This window comes from Ostrea edulis, chromosome 2 (assembly GCF_947568905.1).
Source record: "Ostrea edulis chromosome 2, xbOstEdul1.1, whole genome shotgun sequence".
In the NCBI taxonomy this organism is placed as follows: Eukaryota; Metazoa; Mollusca; class Bivalvia; order Ostreida; family Ostreidae; genus Ostrea; species Ostrea edulis.
In genome coordinates, this window is record NC_079165.1 from 89,195,400 (window position 1) to 89,215,213 (window position 19,814).

The window sequence follows — 19,814 nt, forward strand, 5'->3', positions numbered from 1 at the left end:
GAATGAAACTAATCCTAAAGAATATTGGAAATTAGTTAAATCGCTTCGCGAAAATGAAGGGAAAAAAGATAATTTAGAGAAGTGTATTGATGGGGATACATGGTTTGACTATTTTACTTCTCTGTCTAAATTACCAGATCATTACAAGGACAGAGTTAAGACTATAGAAGCCGGAATTAATAAACTTAAAAATAGCCAGACCTGTAAGTCGTTTAGCAAATTGGATTTCAAGATATCTTTGTCTGAAATTCAAAAGGCCATATCTACTTTAAAGTCGGGTAAAAGTCCTGGTTTAGACAACATCTCAAATGAAATGATAAAAGCAGCTCAAATATATATAAATCCTTGTATCTCAAAACTATTCAATATGGTCTTAACATCAGGAATCTATCCAGAAAAATGGTTAGAAGGTTATACAACACCCATCTTTAAATCGGATAATCCAAAGCTCCCCCAAAACTATAGAGGAATAACTATAACTAACAGCATAGCGAAACTTTTTAATATCATTTTTAACGGCAGGCTTGATACATTCTTAACTGAAAACAAAATAATACACGAGAGTCAAATAGGATTTTCAAAAAAACCAGGACATTTATTTGTAGTTAAATGTTTAATTGACAAATACATTAACACTGGCAATAAACGACTCTATGCATGTTTTGTAGACTTTCACAAGGCATTTGATACCGTCATTCATGAAGGCATTAAACTAAAACTCCTACAATTAAATATCAATGGTTTATTCTACAACATATTATGTAGTATGTATAGGCACAACAATATTTTCATAAAAGTAGGGAACAAGTTAACCCTTCCATATACACCAGAGATAGTTCGTCAAGGTGATGTCTTAAGCCCAAATATTTTTGAACGATTTTTCCAAATTACTGGATGAAGAAACCATTGGCTCTATCAATCTTTCTGGAAAGAAAATCACCTCTCTTCTATATGCGGACGATTTTGTACTGCTTTCAGAAAACCAAAATGGACTACAAAACAAACTAAACTTACTTGAAAAATATTGCAACGATTGGTGCTTAGAAATTAATACCATTAAGACAAAAGTAGTCATTTTTAATAAAAGCGGACACCTAATTAAAGAAAATTTTGTGTTCGGTAACATACGTATTGAATGTACTAACAAATATTATCCTCCTGTGGTTCATTCAAGGAAGCAAAATCTGATCTATACAATAAAGCTCTTAAGGCCTCATTCAAACTTTATAAAGACATCAAATCTATCGATCCACCAATTAAAACATTTTTGCATCTTTTTGACCATATGGTAAAACCCATCGCCTTGTATGGCTGCGAGATATGGGGAACACTCTCAACACGCATGCTGGAAAAAGACAGAGATTTATATATCTTTAAAAATTGGGAGGTAGAAAACCTGAATATTAAGTTTTGTAAACATCTACTGGGTGCCGGTAAAAGAAGTACTAATATTGCAATAATCTCTAAATTGGGTAGATATCCTATGTTCTGCTCTATAATCCAAAGTATTTTAAAATACTATATTGGCATAGACTTGAGAATTGCCCAGAATCATCCCTGTTATACAGTGCTTACATGTATATAGAGAATATCAATCTGAATTCATATAATATAAATTGTTGGTACAAAAACATTAATTACTTTAAGGAAAAAATTGGCATTTTGGTACCCAATTGTAAAAATCTCAAATTCTCATTTTTCAAAAAACAAATGAAGAATCAGGTACGGAAACAATTTTTACTTTACTGGTCAAAACGACGTGAAGAGGGTCAGAAATCAGGAAAACTCACAACATATTTTTCGTATAAAGAAAACTTTACTATGGAAAGTTATATATTTTTAGAATCCCTAGAATTAAGAAAAACTCTATGTAGATTTCGAATTAGTGCACATGACCTTCGAATTGAAAGAGGAAGATATGAATTTACAAAAACCAATTCTGGCCAGAAGATTTCTTTAGAAAGAAACAAAAGAATATGTGAATTATGTAACCTTAATTGTGTTGAAGATGAATTTCATTTCCTTACTGATTGTCCATTCTATGTTGAAGAGAGAAATATGTTTTTTAATGGTATATACAAGCTCAACAAAATTTTTATCTATCTAACAAATAAGGACAAATTTACTTGGTTGATGATTAATGAAGACAAACCAGTAATTGTCAAATTGAGTGAATATTTAGTGCAAACTTTCAGAAAAAGAAGTAATGCTTTAAAACTGCAAAAATAATTATAGTTTATTATTCATATATTGGTATGATACTGATACTGTCCATCTACTTGTATATATACATGATTATAGCAATTCATATATGTATGTACTTGTTTCCCCAACATGCTGCATCCACATGCAGTCTATGTAACCTGTAGTTAATGTTGTAAACTTTCTTTCTTTTTTGAATTTCCTTCTTTATAAACTGTCTTACTGTTATGCCCTCTGGGACCAAAATTGGAATAAACTTATCTTATCTGTATGCACTTCGTGTATTCAGAAAACAATTTTTTTTTACTTCATGTTTCTTTTATAATGTGCAAAAGCGTGTGTTGCACTGGTCACAAACGAAGACAGTTTCTCTGATTGATGTTTCCTTTTTACATGCCTACGAAATTCAGAATTGGTCTTGAATTCCTCACCACCAATTTCGCACATTCGAAGTGTACTCATCTCATGGAATGAAGTTCTAGGGCTTGATACCATATGCCACTGATTTTCACAAACAAATGGTCAAATCATATAGAGTTTACCCTCCATAATAATGCCAACTACCTAACACCCAATGGTAGTCACACCTAGCTGTACTTCGAGAGCAGTGGAGTGAAGTGTGACAGGCTGGTCAAGATATCCCGGTGGTCAGATTAATTACAATAATTAAACTCAAGATTATCTAAATGTTTATACAGAAAGGAGCCCAAATAAATTTACAGAATTGAATTTCTTTTGACTGCTCAGTCAATTGTCAGTAATGAATTCGTTATATTGCCATCCCTGCCTTATATTGCTCAAATTGGTCTTGATCATTTTTCTCTTCCGCTGCGGTCACATGTAAAGATGCGCGCTCAGTACGATCATATGCAAATTTTACCTTCCGAAGAGTGCCGAGAATTAACTGAGTTGTATTAATAGGTATTGAATTTGAGGACTTCACGATGTTTTGGGATTCACATGCTTAAAACATAGATATTATATAATCTAATCATATAATTACAAGCAAAGTTATTACCGTAAATCAGACTTAATAATTTATGCTGAAGCGGTACATATGTATCTTTAAAGTTGCCAATATATAGATGGTGCACTGTATAGCTGTATATGATTAAAATCACTATACAATACAGGACTTAAATAGAGAAAACACACATTTAGAACCTTAGTTTATCCATTGTTTGATTATACGAAGATACTTGTGTAAGCAGTTTCAAATTTTATTTCGTGCACGTGTCGAGGTATATACCATCCCGGTTAATGGGATTTAACCGATCTCAATATGTCCCAGTAACTGGTTGGACACATCCGCACGGAATACAATATGTCTCTTTTATTGATTGAAACAGTCATTTATCATGTTTATTATACTGTGTTTGTGTTTATATATATAAATTATCTACACCCACCTTATCATTAACGGTGTGTTCTACGTGAGAATTTTGTGATTATAATTCATATGAATAATTATATTAAATTTATATTCATAAAAAATATGAGTTGTCTTTCTTCACGATTTGAAATATGGTGGAATGATATCTACTCGATATAATGAATAAAGGTATGCCTATGACAAAATGAACCCGTGCGTATCACAGACATCTTAAGTATGGGTACTACCCCCCCCCCCCCCCCCCCCCCCCCCTTAATTCAATTCAATTATTTATTGATTCACCAAGCATGTTGGCATACAATCATGTTACACAATATGAAATAGGGCCTATATAATGACAATAAACTAATTACTAACAGTTTATTTACATATCTGTAAATACAAGTATATACCGTGATATTAGACTATGTGTGCAATTTAGTATTGCATATTACGTAACTGTAGTTATAGCACTCTACTTTTGGTGCGCAATTCAAAACATTCATGTAAAAATTCACAAAACCTTCTAGCATGAACTACATTGACAGGGTTGCTTAGTACTTTACAATGGTTTTCCTTTGATATATCATAGTCTGAATTGTAGATGTTCAAAGGGTAATATTTCTTTCTTATATCTTTCTACATGAAGCAGTCATATAAAAAATGTAACTCATCTTTAATGAACCCGTGTGTACCACAGGCATCTGGAGTATGGGTACTAATCCCCCCCCCCCTTTTGATGATTCCCTGTCTATCTCAACTCTTGATTTATGCAAGAGTTGGTCGGCCAATGTTATCTTGGAGAGAGCTGACGGAGAAAGATCGAAGAGTATGGAAGCTCTCAACTGCCAACCCTCATGACCGGAAAGAATGGAGATCTGAGGCGAGATCTGCCATGCATGCAGCCAGCCAGCCAGCCAGATACCTGGAAGGGGGCCCACTAGTATTGACACTACCCGTGATACTGCACGGAAATAAAAAGGAACCGACAACAATCGCTCCCCCCCCCCCCCCCCCCCCAGCTTTAAAGATTGGCCTTCTACCCGTATGATAAAATGTATTGAATGAATTCACATATCACATGATGATACCAATATGACAAACAAGATAATATACCTTTTATTATACCAGTAGAAGGCCAATCTTAAAAATGAGCTGAAAAATTAAGATGCACGCTGCTGCTTTTCACGATACACATTGTGCACATCTTTTCATGATAAATACTGCTTTTCATGATGCAATGCTTTTCGGAAATACACATTGTGCACAGCTTTCAAGATACACATGCACTGCAGCTTTACATGATACAGTGAACAGCTTTTCACAAAACAATGAAGCTTTACATATGATACACACTAGCTATTTCATGATACACAGTGCAGCTTCTCACAATAGTGCACATCTTTTTGTGATACACAGTGCCTTTTATGATACACATTGCTTTTCACAAGGCATTGTGCACAGCTTTTCATGATACACAATGCAGCTTTTTATTATCCATACTCACATCACAATTAAAGATATCTTCTACAGAAGTCAAAACAAAAGACATGCATACTCAATAATTAATTTAATTTTCAATGGTCATGTTTCCAAGGATAAATTTTCCAACAAATCATTGACAATAAATTTCCTCTGAATATCTAACATACAAATAAATATTAAATAACAATAAAGTTAACCAAAAAGTATATATAGCCTCAATTACAGCTAGCCCCAAGCGAAAAAATTTTCAATTTTGAACCAAGCCCAATCGGAATTTAAAAAAAAAATTGTCATCGAGAACATTGTAATCAGAAAACTGCATTTTGTTGATGTAGGTTTACAAATTAAATGAATTTATAAAGAAAACTAATTTCTTGATGAAAAATGCAAACAATTAGCATCAAATCACTTAGAAATTTGGACTTTAGAACATCTTATTTGCAAACAAAACACCTTTTTTTATCATTCCGGGGGAAAATAAAAATTCATATAAAATAATTAGGATCTTGTGTCACTCTTTCGATGGTGAAATCATGCTTCATATGAAGTGCTTAAACAAGCCAGTAATTAATATTTTACTGTAATGAGCAAAGTGAAATTGGCAAAGTGGTTCTGAAGAAGATGTGAAAAGTGGATAAAGAGAAGACAACATACAAAATTCACTGAGGGCTTATGCAAGCTAAAAAACCCTGCCAACATTCAAAATTAAAATAATTGAAAGTCTAAGAATAAAAAAGTACTTTGGTTGCAAATAAAACAAATATTCACATAATATCCCAATACTTTTGTTTTCTGAATCATTTGTAAAGAGAATTGCATACATGTATGTCCTAAAAAGGACATAAAAGTGCAAGGTGGATCTTATAATGAATTCGATACAATAATAATTCAATTACTAACCATATTGACAATAATGTTTAAATGAACTAATCAGAGATTTTATATAAAATCCATCGCTTTTATGTAGTAGTGGCCAAGGTGAATATGAAATCAATTTATCTTGACGATATACATATATCTATACAACACAAATACACGTATCATCTAAACCAAATAACAGTTAAGTCAAACAAATACAGCCTATTTTCTACAAACACACACAACAGCCTATACAAAATATCGTTCACCTGAGCAGCAGTCCCTAGCAATAAACAAGCTTGAGCAAAACTACCATTATACAGTACAGGCAGCTTGGTTCAGGAATAACTTTTCAAACAACTGAAAATTCATTAATTATCAAACTTAATTATTAAACCTGACAACAAATTCATTAATTAACATATGCCCAGTGGTTCTGGAGAAGATTTCCTCTATATTGGCATGTAAAACTTTGATCCCCTATTGTTACACCACCTTACCCCCAAGGGGCCATGATCTGAACAAATTTTAATCTACTCTGCTTTCATATTCTAGCCCAGTGATTCTTGAGAAAAAGATTTTCTTTACATATTCGCATTGATCCCCAATTGTGGCTTCAACATACCTTCAGCTCAGGTGAACCAAAAAATGTACAGACTCTATATTAACCCAAGCATCCATATCTTTAAACAATTAACCTTCATTTCAACAAACATAAATTCCCTTCACCCACATATGTTAATGGGGCATGGACACAATTTTAGATAAAAAATTACAAAATTTGTTTTTTCAGTTTTAATGTATAGAATGTTGCAATAAGTTATTTCTAATGGTCAGCAAATATTTGAATGTCAGTTCTCGAGGTACATGGGAGATACAGAGCTCACAATTCTTTGTTAAGTAAACCAGGCTCGTGCCATGTTTGTCTACATACATGTAGGTTAAATATACTAGTAAAAATTTCGTTTAAGGTGGCTCACTTCAGCCAGAAACAGTTTCTCAAATCAGTACGAATTGATTTAATTATAAGATATACAATAAGTATATATGCCAAAAAGACAAAAAATATACAAATTTGGATTAAAAAAAAAATTAAAAAAATTATTTCAACACATATGAACAAAAGACTGCAGGATTTGAACTTGAGATCTGCAGTTCACCAGCCCAATGCTTTAACTACTGAGCTACAATGATAGACAAACACATCAATCGATACAAATAATTTCACAAAACATTTAAATCGCCATCTTGTAACGTGGTGTTATACAGAGTATAAGCTTTAGTGTAGTGAGTTACCATATAGAAATTTTTCAAATTACAAGTCAATTCTAAATATAATTATAAAACAGTTTCTAGTGTTTGACACATCTCATTTTGTTTTAAACATATTTTCTAGTGGGCAATTTCAATGTATACAAAAATTTGTAAATGCTGTATCTCACTTGTAACTCAACAACTGATATTCAAATCTTGGTTGACAATTAGACATACTTCAATTAAGCATTGTAAACAATACAAATGGGAAAATGACATTTGAAATTTTTCTGCTAACATCCTGTCCATGCCCCTTTAAAAACGGGTACAATGATTGTTGGGAAGAATGACAAGAGGCCCACGGGTTTAGTTTTCATACAGTATCGGCAAACTTATACATAAATACTATATACTAAGTTTGGCCCCATTTTACATTTTATATCCCCTTGTTCCAAAGATGCTTCATACCAAATTTGAATAGAATTGGAATGATAGTTATCATGAAGAAGTTAAAAATATATATTGCTCACATTTAATAACTGACCAAATTGGCCCCAAAACCCTTACACCTGGGATCATCAAATTTACAATTTTGGTATAGGAATACATGCTCTATCTAAATATCCATTTAGTTTCAATAGCAATAATTTCCGGTCTCCTTCACCTACAGATGCTACATACCAAATTTAGTCAAGATTGGCCCAGTAGTTTCTGGGATGAAGTTGTTAACGGACGAAGCCAGACGCAGAGCAATAGCAATAGGTCACCTGAGTGAATCAGGTGACATAAAAAATATGATGTAGTCCACATGTGGACTAAAGTACCAAAATTTTCAAATTTTTAATTAAATCTATTCTTTACAGCAAGTCCTTTATCAAAGGATGTTATATTAAACAATGAGAGTAAAGTGGACCTTTCTAAAATACCCAAACTGAAAAGGAAAATCAGGGGAGTTCCACGGCAATGTATGTATTCCCATAAGAATTTCTGATGGAAACATTTTTTGAATTTAATTCATTACATGCTAAAATGACATTCCCATCATACCTTTCTATACACTTATAGCCAAGAGAGAGTGCAAAAACAAGAATGAGGGGGATAACACCATGCACATCAATGCTGCAGCAGATTGTCAACTTGAACAAATTGCAACAGTACCTAGCTCTTTTGAGGTTAGTAAACGGGCATGGACACAATTCGAGCTGAAAATTTTCAAATTTTACTTTTTCATTTTTAATGTTTACAATGCTTAACTAAGCTATTTCTAATTACTTTTTGTACATAATTACTTTAAAGCAGATTAATAAAATTTTAAAGTTATTAACTTTCCCTTAATGCTTGAAAACATTTGCATGCAAAAGAAAACAGTGAAAAGATTATTTAAAAAGTAAATGGTTGGGAATCCCAACATGAGGTATAAAAATATAATAAAGACAACTGTCTAAATGGCTGAAAAAGCATGAAATAATGAATTACTGAGGTATTTGATATTTCATTTGTCTTAAACTTATGGCACGGTACTGTTGTAACCAAATACATAGCTTTACACAGATAAGATCACCGATGATCTAAAAGTCTGAACTGGTCACGTGACCAACTTAAATTGGCCGAGTGAATATTGTTTGTAAACACTGACTTAAAATCACATAATTCTAGTTAAAACAGGTGAAGTAACGTATGACATGCCGTAAAGCCTCATAAATAAGTACGTGCAATGATTTAACAATGTTTTTACAAGGCAGAAAAAAATTGTCGAAATTCAGACCATACAACTTTTAAAATACTAGAAATTTTTTTAAAGCTGATTTTTCAAATTACATGTTAATTCTGATCACAATTAAACAGTTTCTAGTGTTTGTCATATCTCATTTTGCTTCAAACATATTTATGCAAACAATTTTTGTTCTGTTTCTTCTTATTTTTGCAGTACTTTTACCTTTAATATACATGTATATATAGTTAAGCATTGTAAACAGTAAAACTAACTGGGAAAACAAATTGTAAAAAATTTAGAGCACACTGTGTCCATGCCCCTTTCAAATATGTACAATGGTACCTTTAAAGATCACCATCAAATGTACATTGCCAAATGGCTACGTACTCCTTTAAAATATATATTTGAAGATCCTTATCTTATTCAGTTACAATCCTATCATGTTTGCAGAACATTCTGGCAAAACGGTTCCCTTTTCAAAAAACCTTTTCTAATCAATTTTTTTTCTATTTCACAGAGCTATTCAACACCACTTCAAAGCTACATGCAGCAGCTGCTGATATACAAAGGATTTACCCCTATTGGCAGCTATTTCAATAAATTTGTATTGAGAGAATTTGCACAAGAAGATAAAAAACTTGAGGTACACAAGCTCTTTGAAACAGACAAAATTTAAAGATATGTACAAGCAAATACAAAATTCAACCAAACTTAAAATCATTTACATGTAAGTATTTCAAGTTACTTTAATTTTTTTTTTTTTTACATTTACACAAAGCAAAAATTTTAACGAATGAGTATATATAATATATAGTGCTAACACAATATATAATGTGCTATGTATTACAGTTGGTGAAAGAAAATGCAGTAATGTAATGTGTACTGGTGTACTACGGTATGATGGACTGGAGCATTGCATATTCCATACAAGCCACACTCTCATCGCTTATGAAGTCCTATTTGGGTTTATGGACTTGTTCACCCGAAACAGGTGGTTATTTCTATGTCGACAGTCCATATATAGTACATGAATGAATAAGAGTAGGAGTTACATGTAACTATGAGAGTATTTTTAGATAATATTCAGCACATTTGTCAATTACCTTAAGCAACACCACCACCACCCACTCCCTGGAATTTTGGACAAAGAAATAAAAATGTCTGTAACTCTAGTGGATATCGAATGATAAACTGATGTACAATACTAGGACACTGGAAAATTGTGTATATGTCACGCATAACAACAATACTTTCCACATTTTTTTTATGTTTTAAATTCTACCATCCATTTCTAAATGTGAAAAAGTTTAACATGTTAACTTTTTTTTAACGTTTAAATAGAACAACTCTATACACATACTTCTTGTCACTGAAAGACAACCATGAGAGGGGAAATGACAAGAAGTTCCAGCAAACCTTTTCATATGCACATTTCAAATTTGCATGGTATGGCTTCTTGGAGAAGCTCTGCTCCACCATCAATTTTGAGGAGGGATTCAGATGTATACAATGTGGGTCAGCACCAGATAGATTGATTATGGATGCCACCACATTAGCCCACAGAAAAAATTTAAAAACCTGGACCAACAACCTACAACAGATGGCATCTGATAATGTATTGCACATTCCGTACAGGTATGTGACTTTGTATAGCAATAGATGATGATTCACTTACACATGATTTCATTCCGACAATACACAAACATCTACAACTGGCAATGAAGCATTGTATAAAGTTTCAAGTCTATCTGATATGTTATATTGGATGAGAAGCAATCACAAGACTTTGTGATAGACAAACGGTAAAATGGCCTTACATACTAGTGTTGTGTTTTGAACTTCAAAATTATTTTTTTAATTTTCAAGGAAAGAGCGATTTCGCTCCAATAACAAAAACTTCCAAACACACGTTTTTGACTGATTTCTAAATTATTTTTTCCTATCAACATTCCATTAATATCAATCATATAGCAGGTTTCTTAGAACCATGTCCAATACTTTTAAGCGATAAGGCTGTATAAATGTTTAAAACTATACAAATTTAAGACCCTCACATACTGTCATTGTTTTGCTATAAAGATTTGCATTTTACTTACACTTTCAATGATGCCCCCTCATTTTCATATCGTCCATTCATGGAACAGAGAAAGTAAATGGACCGTGACTCTGCACATAACACAGCCAAATACCAATGAACCCTATAAATGTTTGACATATTAAATATAACATTAAGGATAGACTGGGAAGTGGCATATGAAAAAGATATTTCTTCATCAAAATATGTGCACCTTTACTAACATAACTGCCTATTATGAAACTACATACATCTACATACAATGATAATCAATATTATAGGGGTACGTGTTTGCCCTGTTCTTGACTTTGCATTCTTTATAGGATTTGTGAGATTGATCAATTTACTTTTCACACATGTACATAAATAACCATATTTGATTTTCAGATTCACTATACACTGTACATTCAGCTGAAGAATTTTTCTAATATTTTCACTCAAATGCTTTCATTTCCACGGACAACTCCTACTGTATAAAATTGTTACAAATACGAAATAACTGTAATACATGTTACTGATTGGTACAATGAGGATGGCTCCTTTCTCTAAATCCACATCTAAAGCAGCAAGGACATTTTCCACCCCCAAGTAATTACATCCTGTCATGTCCAGGGGTCTACGGTTGCTGTTATCAATAAAATCAGACTATGCATGTATTAAATTTTCTTTTCAATATTCAGAGAATAATATTTCTTAATAGCTATATGTGACATTAAAACATAGGCCCAAATATTAGTGCTACCTGACAAAAGACTCAGGAGACCCTGATTAAAATCCCAAACTAGATTATCATATTTTGTCTTATCCTGCAGAGTTCATTCTCAAATATAATTCATATAATTACAAAGTTTGAGATTATATTTTCTTATATCATTTGTACATGAGCAAACGTATTTGTGTAAAGTAATCCCCATTCTTAACGGGTAATCAAAAAAGTATATGTAAGACAAGAAGGCTTCTGGCACATGGTTTTCAATTTTGGGTATTCTTAGAATATGTGCTACATAATACTTATAACAACTTACAGCTTTCCTTTGACAAGCAATTTCTGTGCAAAGAATGTTTCTAAGATGTACACATTCTTTGAGGGGATTTGTTCTTTCATTCTTCTACAAATCAAACAATACAATAAGAGGAGTTCTACAGATTTAAACTAGATGTCATCATAAGACAGTAATAATTACATGCAAGTCTTTGCTTTTTAATGAATATAGTTACCATATAATATACAGTACACTAAACCATATATATTCCTGATGCATAAATCAAGATGCATTGAGTATTCTGTTGAGCAAGTGTCCAAGGGCCATCCCAACCCCCATAATTTTCTGATTAATGGTTCAGATTCCAACCCCTAAAGTAAATATATTCCTGTTGGATGTGACACAATGCAGTAAGTAGGACAACAGACACTATAAACTGCACTTTGTGCATTGAGAAAAAGATGGAGAAAAGATTCAACATTGATATGACCAACATCATTCTTGTACATACTGAAGTACCTGTAGGAAAGTGAAACATACCCTTGTACATGAAAAAAAGAAGCTATAAAACACTCCACTTTGATCCAAAGTAAAATATAGGAATATATCAGATCCCTGGATAAGAACAATGTCAAGATGATTAAATGATAATGAAGTATTGTACAAAATTTTAAGTAAATCGGATAACCCATATAGGAGAAGTGTTCACAAGCTATTTTACACCATTCATCTTTCCTAGATCCACTAAAATTTAAGGATAACAATGGAATAACCTTGTTCTGACAATATGCACATCTACAAATGTCAATGAAGCATTGTACAAAGTTTCATGTCTATCTGATAAACCATACAAGATAAGCGTTCACTAGATTTTGGACAGAAACAAAAAGTACTTTGGGAATCATTTTGAATGTCCAATAGATCCGTGACTCATATTATTACCTTGCTACAACATCTATAACAGCATCTGTCAGCCACCTCATAGGGTTGAGTGACCGGATGTCAACTTCATATAAGTCAATCCCCATTTCTACTCTATGACTACAAGTAAAACAATCATCTACATGTATATATTAAGTAATTTATCTATCATATAAAACTGATTCATTGTTTTGTGAAATGAGATGGTTTAGCATCTTATCTTTTATATATGTACATGCATACTCCACACATTTCATTTTGTATTTGTAGATCTTAGAGATGTAAAGATTACCCATGTCATCTGTTTAGTGTTGCAGTTGCATCCAATAACACTGGTTCTCAATGTTATGGCAGAGGATTTTCAAATCATTCCATAAAGTATTCCTTATTATGGAGTTTTTACTGAATCATCAACATGAATATTATGATACAGCAAAGCAATCAGAGAGAGATTTCAGTTAATCCAAATCTAACTTAGGAAAAAATAGGAATTCATAACCATCAAAATGAATTGAAAAAAAACCCAACAACAACAAATAAATGTGAAGGAAGTATTTGAAAGCAACTAAAAAACTCAAAACAATATAGAAACACCCAGAAAGATCCTCACACTCTTTTCTCCATTCCTGGGAGTCTGTATCTCTCCAACTCAATCACAGGTTTGCTGGCACTTTTATATCCTTTAATAAGTATATGATTTTTATCATTCAAACTGCATCTGAGTGAAGTGCATATCATTAGAATAACACTTAGACATGTTAAAAGAGGTTAGTAAAAGCAGAGAGTAAGTATGCAGTCAATATGCATATTGTTTTTCCTTCCCTGTTCTACTTGGTTCTTCATCTGCTGTAGTACGGTAAACAAAAGAACTATTTCATTGCAAACATGTATGCATAACAAAAAATTTGCAAACGAAATGGCACTTTTGATAAAGAAAACAATCACCTGCAATCGTGGAAACTGGCACAGACAAATTGAAATGACCATCTATGGAGAAAATGGTCAAAGTAGTTCTTGCAGAGTGCAGGCAAGGACAGGGTGGGAATTTTATTTCAGTTTCATTAACATGCAGGGAAATGTTGCACTCGAGACAGCCTGCTAATAACAGCATCCTGAAGTGTCCTAATATGAACCACACAGAGCATAAAGAGCAGAAACAAACAAGACAAAAGGAAAGCATGCTAAATATAAAATAAAAATACATTACTTATGTATCAGAAATTTAACAGAAATCTGAAACTCAGTATGAAATGAAGGAATTTTCAAGGACTAGATGGTGACACAAGCTATGTAAAAGACTTTAAAACTGAATTGGCACAATAACATTTCATTAACTTCATTGTAATCTTTACCCTTAGGTTCCATCAAGGCTTCTTCAAAACTCTTATTGATGTCAGAATTTCCCCTTATATCTAAGAGTTTGTAAATCTCCTCAACTTCCCCCAGGCTATCACTCCGTATTATGCGCTCATACTATTTAAAAGTACAGAATTTGGATAAAAATTGACTTACCTTATAAAAAATTCAAAACTCAAATGGAACATTTTATGTTTCAAAATAAAAATTAATATTCCTAAAAAAAACAACCTGTTGCACATAATGGTCAATGTGGATCTGCCCATGGACCTTGCACAGAAGATCCAGATGGGCTGGGCTGCATGGAGCATACATATTTACGCATTCTTCAATGGTACTGCACCCTATCAGGGTTGCCCACCCTTCTCTTTTGATAGTACTATATTAAAACAGACATGTTTAATACATAATAAATGTGCAGCACACAACAAAATACAACAACCAGTATTAATGCACACTCAATAGCTGCATATAAAATTCACTTGGTATATATACCTGGGTTGAACCAAAGTCAATGGAAAGGTTTTGGGGGATGAAAAGCCTTCCCTCACCATTTTAGTGGTGTAATGTGTTGTGACAATGGATGCAACTACATCAGGTGCATTGCTCTTTAACAATTTCGACTGAACGTCACTGAACTTCCCCTACAGTGTAGGTCAAAGACGTATATGCATATCAAACTTTTCATTTTAAATCTAACTTTATCATATAATTAATCAATCAAATCATATATTCAATATTAACAAATTGCATTCCCATAAATTCACTATAAATTATGAAATTCAAATGTTACTTTGTTCAGAAGTCTTTCAATGGTGTATGTTGAAAGGTTCTCCTTAAGAAAAAAGACATGTAAAATTTAAATACAGAAGAAATTGTGTATTGAAAATATCATGCATTTTTTTCTTTATCCGGGTACTTCTGCTGATTACAACTTATCCCTATACATGTACCTTTGAATCTTTACCAGACATGAGTTTGGTCTATCAGAGGCAAAAGTCATTACTTTCAAATTTTTGAACAGAGTTAACATTATGATATTTTCCATCAGTAATAATAGAGTAGAAGGAAAAGAAAGAGGTTACTGATATTTATTTTGCTGTTGATGTTTCAAAAGAAAGCTGGCTATTATAAAGGTGTGTTGTCCATCATTAATCTAATCTACAGTCTAGATAAAAGTATACTCATTTTTTAATACTACCTCTGCTGTCTAAGTAACACAGCATTATCCACTTAAGATAAAGGAAGATTTGTCAAATACTGAAGTACCTTTTCTAAGTAGACAGAGGCATCCTCTGGATTCTCTCCATTCCCTTGCTCAATGTCCTTTTTTCATTCAGAAAAATATATGTGATTGACATAAATCATTATCCAAATCAAATGATGTATATAAATGTATCTTTTTATTTCTTCATCAGAATTATTCTTTGAAAATTACTTACTATATTATGTGATGTCTGCAAACAAATGAACACCCGTCGCAATTCTTCTGCTGATATTTTGTGATTATTGACTATAAATCAAATAAAGAGACCCATCGGACCATAAATGTTAGAGTATTTTGCAACTAAATACATTATAAAGGATTTAAAAATAGATGCACTGGTTAAAATCAGTCCATTTATACCATTATGTCCTGATCAAGTTCTTATTAGTGTTTAACTATCGATAGACTATGTCATTTATTTTCAGCACATACAATCCACAGAATTATGATCACTACCGGTACATAATAAACGAAAAATGTAGCTTCATCTTGATAGATTAATTGGTAACATTTAATACGTTAATTCTTACTGGTTCTATTTGGGTCCTGGAAATTCACATCATCAGGCCAGCCCTCTGGTTTCTTACACTTCCAAATACATTTTGCTATGTAAGAACAGACTGAGATAATAATTCATAAAGGAAACATATAAAACAGTCAAAACAGTAATAGCTAGCAAGCTTATATGAAAAACAATAAGTGATTTTCATCTCCCTCATAGATGAAAATAACTAATGATTCAAAAGAAATTTGAATTGTCTCCGACACTTCAATGTAAGCATGTTTTATATTAGTATTAGATCTGTGGATGAGTGTGCGTAACAGGCATTATTAAAAGAGTAAAAGAAAAAGGAGGATAGACCAAAATAACCCAAATATATTGTTTCCTCAGAGTAAGCTCATTGAAAGACAAAGTTTTATAATACATGTATATATTATAAGCAGGTTTGTTCACATACAATATTTTAAATACTTCATTTCTTGATCAACAAATTTCTAGCTATATACTGTACCTTTCAATATCCCTCTCAGAACAAGAGGCAGTAATCTCCGCAGCACTGACTCTGGAGTACTTTCTGCATTTACTGACAACAAAGCCCTCCAGTCTTCTTCTGGAGTTGGTGTTCGATACTCTATTGATCATTATAACCATATAAGCCTACTAATTCTACAGGTTGAGAAATAAAGAGGGAGGGAAAGAGAGAGTTGATATTCTTTAGTTAATATTCAAATTTCAAAAGTATTGTAGGTGTGAAAATGTAACATAATCAAATTTTTTTCAAATTCATATACAGCAAATTTCAAGAGAGAAAAAAAAGAAAACAGATCAAAGAAAATACAGACTACCAATCATTGGATTAAGATTTTGACATAGTCCACAATACTCAATGGAATCACCTTGCTAATACTAGAATTGTGCAATCATGTGGACCCACCTTTACATTAAATTTCAAAAATATTTGATAATGTTTCACTAATTGCAGTAAAATTTATATAACTCAGAAAAACTTTGATCATAAGAGTTAATTTGAGCCAGGTTAGCTAAACATTTATGTAAACTCCAGGTCAATATCGGTAAATAAATGATAGAAAAGAGAAATACCTTTAGAAGATAGCAACATTTCAGCATGGTGCTCCATGCTGGCAGAGGTCATTTGCTTCGCAACATCATGACATATGTCCCGCAACCATGGTGAGACTTAAAAATAAAATATCAAATCTATTTAGCTAAGGACTCTATGACAGAATATTCCATTTTACTTCATAGAAGCAAGCACAGGAAACATATTAAGCAAAAGTGTGTTATGCAACAATTAACAAAATTGAAATACAACACAAAGTAACATAAGCAACAGGCCCATGGGCCACATTGCTCACCTGAAGACTTAAAAGCAAGGAGTGAAATTTTTTTGATATTACAGTTTATGAGGTTGATCGCACATAAATTAAACAAAAAATACCCTAGTGTGTCTTGGAAATCTGTTACCTCAACATGCAACCAAGGGTTGGATCATGCTATAAACAAATCTTTGATTAAAGTAAGTGAGGATACTTGCATACAGATTCAACAATCTGCACCCCTATGGTTCTTGAACACATTTTGGAAAGTTTCCCCAAACACAACTGATGTTAAAATCCCTACCATCATCCTTCCCAGCCATCAGAAGTCATGGTACAAAAAGAATACTGTGTGCTTCAGCTCAGGTGAGCAAAAAATTAATATCAAATTGGAAATAAAATTAATACTTTATTTTTAAGCAATGATAATGAACAGTTAATAGTAAAAACACTAAACAAGACAACATAGTACCCTGTCCCTCCGTCTTCCCATTCATTGTATACAAAAACATAATGGGAATGTCAGGTTCCTCCTCCATAATTTCCTTGATCTAAAAGTTAAAACTAAATTCTGACAAAACATGTCCAAAATTTGAAACAAGTCTGAAAGAAATCTTGTTACTATCAACCTGTTCAAATGTAAGCAAAATTTTTTCTGTTTCTTTTTGACATTTTTCTTGACATCTATGAAATAACTGTCTCTTGTTTTGATGTGTGTCATAGGTACATTTCACATTTTGTTATGGACTATGGTTTGATCAGTTAGCATTTGTAATTAACTTTCTTTGTTGATATCACATCAATATATTGTTCAAGCATAAATCATATTTCACTTCTTGAGAAAGAAACTGGCATTGTAATCATTGATGGCATTGAAAGTGAAACTATAAATTTCTTTTTAACATAATCAATAAATGGCTCATCAATTTACCTTATTTGAAAGTCTTTTCAATTTTTCTCTTCTTCTCCTCCTGATTTTCTCTTCTTCTTTTCTAACCTACATTCATTAAAAATAAAATAAATAAAGTGTTTGGAAAGTACCATTTATTATTTTGTCTTGTCTTTTTATATTATCTAATAAGAACTGGTTCTTGCTGATGTCAATGTACCAATAAAGCATGAAAGTTACTGCTTATTTTATTTTCCTCGCCTAGCCGCTCATTTAACTACATTATCAACATGGTGGTAGCGGTTGGATTGTTTCTAAATGTTTTATTTAGACAAGCTTTCTCAAAATAAGTTTTTGTATTATTGCTTATAATATATCTTGAAAGAAACGTTCACACCGTAAAACGTTTTAAATAATTTAGCTTAGTATTCTACATATTTAGACTACTAGAAAGAACTTCTGCATGCTGTGACCAATCCACTGTTCATTCAAGCTGACATACCAAACTTTTTATTTGTGACATCAAGTGTTTTGAGTACAAGAGATGACTAGCATAAATGCTGTATATTTCCAATCTTGACAATCAATGTTCCATGGTCTTACCGAAGCACTAGCTTGTACTCCGAGCTCTAATTACTAAAGCGCGCGAAATTATCCGAGCTAAATCTAAACCTTTAACAAGAATATTTTTCACGCCAATCCCAGAAGTCCCTTGTCAAAAATGGCCAACGAATGTGAACTTCCGTTGATCTGCGGCCTCCTACCTCGAAAATTCAGTGCACCATTAGGCGTAATGTTTAACGAAATGCAAAGTTTATGAAAGGCAGGCTAAGATGATGAAACGGGCTGTTTCAGCTACCTAATTTCATTCATACGCATGTACTGAGTATTTGGCAAATAGATATTATTTAAATTGAACCTGATCAAAGCATGAGCATTACAAAATATGTTCATATTTGATGTTACGCTTGCTCAAACGGTAGCACCGTCAACATATTATTGTTCCTGTGGGATAATGCATAAATTTTTACAGAAGAATAAACTAGTAGCCGGCACTTTCTAATCCGAATTTCCTAAAAATAAAAACCTAGTAATAACTGGTTTAAATAGATCACATATGCTACCAAATACATGTGATTTCCAAAGGTATGATATATTCAAGTTACATGTATTCTTATCCATATACAACTATGATAATGCATAAATTTTCAAAGAATAAACTAGTAGCCGGCACTTTCTAATCCGAATTTCCTAAAGACAATAACCTATTAATAACTGGTTTATATAGATCACATATGCTACCAAACGTTTCAAAATGAGAATTCATATCCAGTTTATAAGTGGACATTTGATAAAACTGGAAATATTTACTTGTCATCGATTACTTTACTTATTTAACGTACATATTTCTCTCGAGGCGCATCAACCACGTTACAATCCATCGCTGCCATATTGTTTTCTGCGGTCTTGATCTGGCGCATGCCTATTGCATACTTACGACCAGTAACTGGGACTTTTTCAGTTCAGTTAAATCCCGTTAACTGGGACTATAAATACCTCACGTGTCGCATGTTTTGACAGTTCATATTTTCGCGGATTT

At 32.6% G+C, this 19,814-nt stretch overlaps 2 protein-coding genes and 1 long non-coding RNA gene across 3 annotated transcripts; 1 reads left to right on the top strand and 2 right to left on the bottom strand.

The window, feature by feature from the left end:
• Positions 1-7,997: 7,997 nt before the first annotated feature.
• LOC130051961 (uncharacterized) lies at positions 7,998-9,496 on the top strand. Its single transcript, XR_008800246.1, has 3 exons — positions 7,998-8,136; positions 8,237-8,343; positions 9,403-9,496. It is a non-coding gene; the product is annotated as an uncharacterized LOC130051961 (long non-coding RNA).
• A 1,411-nt stretch (positions 9,497-10,907) lies between these two features.
• LOC125680773 (sentrin-specific protease 5-like) lies at positions 10,908-13,773 on the bottom strand. Its single transcript, XM_048920536.2, has 5 exons — positions 13,156-13,773; positions 12,885-12,983; positions 11,985-12,068; positions 11,468-11,584; positions 10,908-11,083 (listed from the first exon to the last, which is right to left on the bottom strand). The coding sequence occupies exons 2-5, from the start codon at positions 12,968-12,970 to the stop codon at positions 10,978-10,980; spliced, it is 393 nt and encodes a 130-aa protein (XP_048776493.1). The 5' UTR covers positions 12,971-12,983; positions 13,156-13,773; the 3' UTR covers positions 10,908-10,977.
• On the bottom strand, positions 13,470-19,695 carry LOC125680117 (uncharacterized). The gene is made up of 13 exons (XM_048919556.2): positions 19,618-19,695; positions 18,257-18,322; positions 17,798-17,876; positions 17,090-17,185; positions 16,500-16,619; positions 16,017-16,091; positions 15,662-15,732; positions 15,489-15,545; positions 15,013-15,054; positions 14,715-14,863; positions 14,451-14,517; positions 14,216-14,336; positions 13,470-13,543 (listed from the first exon to the last, which is right to left on the bottom strand). Exons 1-13 carry the CDS (start codon positions 19,693-19,695, stop codon positions 13,470-13,472), a joined length of 1,095 nt encoding a protein of 364 aa, XP_048775513.1.
• Positions 19,696-19,814: the final 119 nt, after the last annotated feature.

What these genes read in the sequence shown, in the direction of transcription:
- LOC125680773 (XM_048920536.2), bottom strand. Translation starts at nt 12,970, where the DNA reads ATGGGGATTGACTTATATGAAGTTGACATCCGGTCACTCAACCCTATG. An exon ending in TTGCTTGTCAAAGGAAAGCT is followed by an intron (nt 11,585 to 11,984) that starts GTAAGTTGTTAT and finishes TATTGATAACAG; the next exon opens with CAACCGTAGACCCCTGGACA. An exon ending in ATTGTACCAATCAGTAACAT is followed by an intron (nt 11,084 to 11,467) that starts GTATTACAGTTA and finishes AAACATTTATAG; the next exon opens with GGTTCATTGGTATTTGGCTG.
- LOC125680117 (XM_048919556.2), bottom strand. Translation starts at nt 19,695, where the DNA reads ATGCGCCAGATCAAGACCGCAGAAAACAATATGGCAGCGATGGATTGT. An exon ending in ATGCGCCTCGAGAGAAATAT is followed by an intron (nt 18,323 to 19,617) that starts GTACGTTAAATA and finishes TAATGAATGTAG; the next exon opens with GTTAGAAAAGAAGAAGAGAA. An exon ending in CCAGGACCCAAATAGAACCA is followed by an intron (nt 15,733 to 16,016) that starts GTAAGAATTAAC and finishes TTTGATTTATAG; the next exon opens with TCAATAATCACAAAATATCA.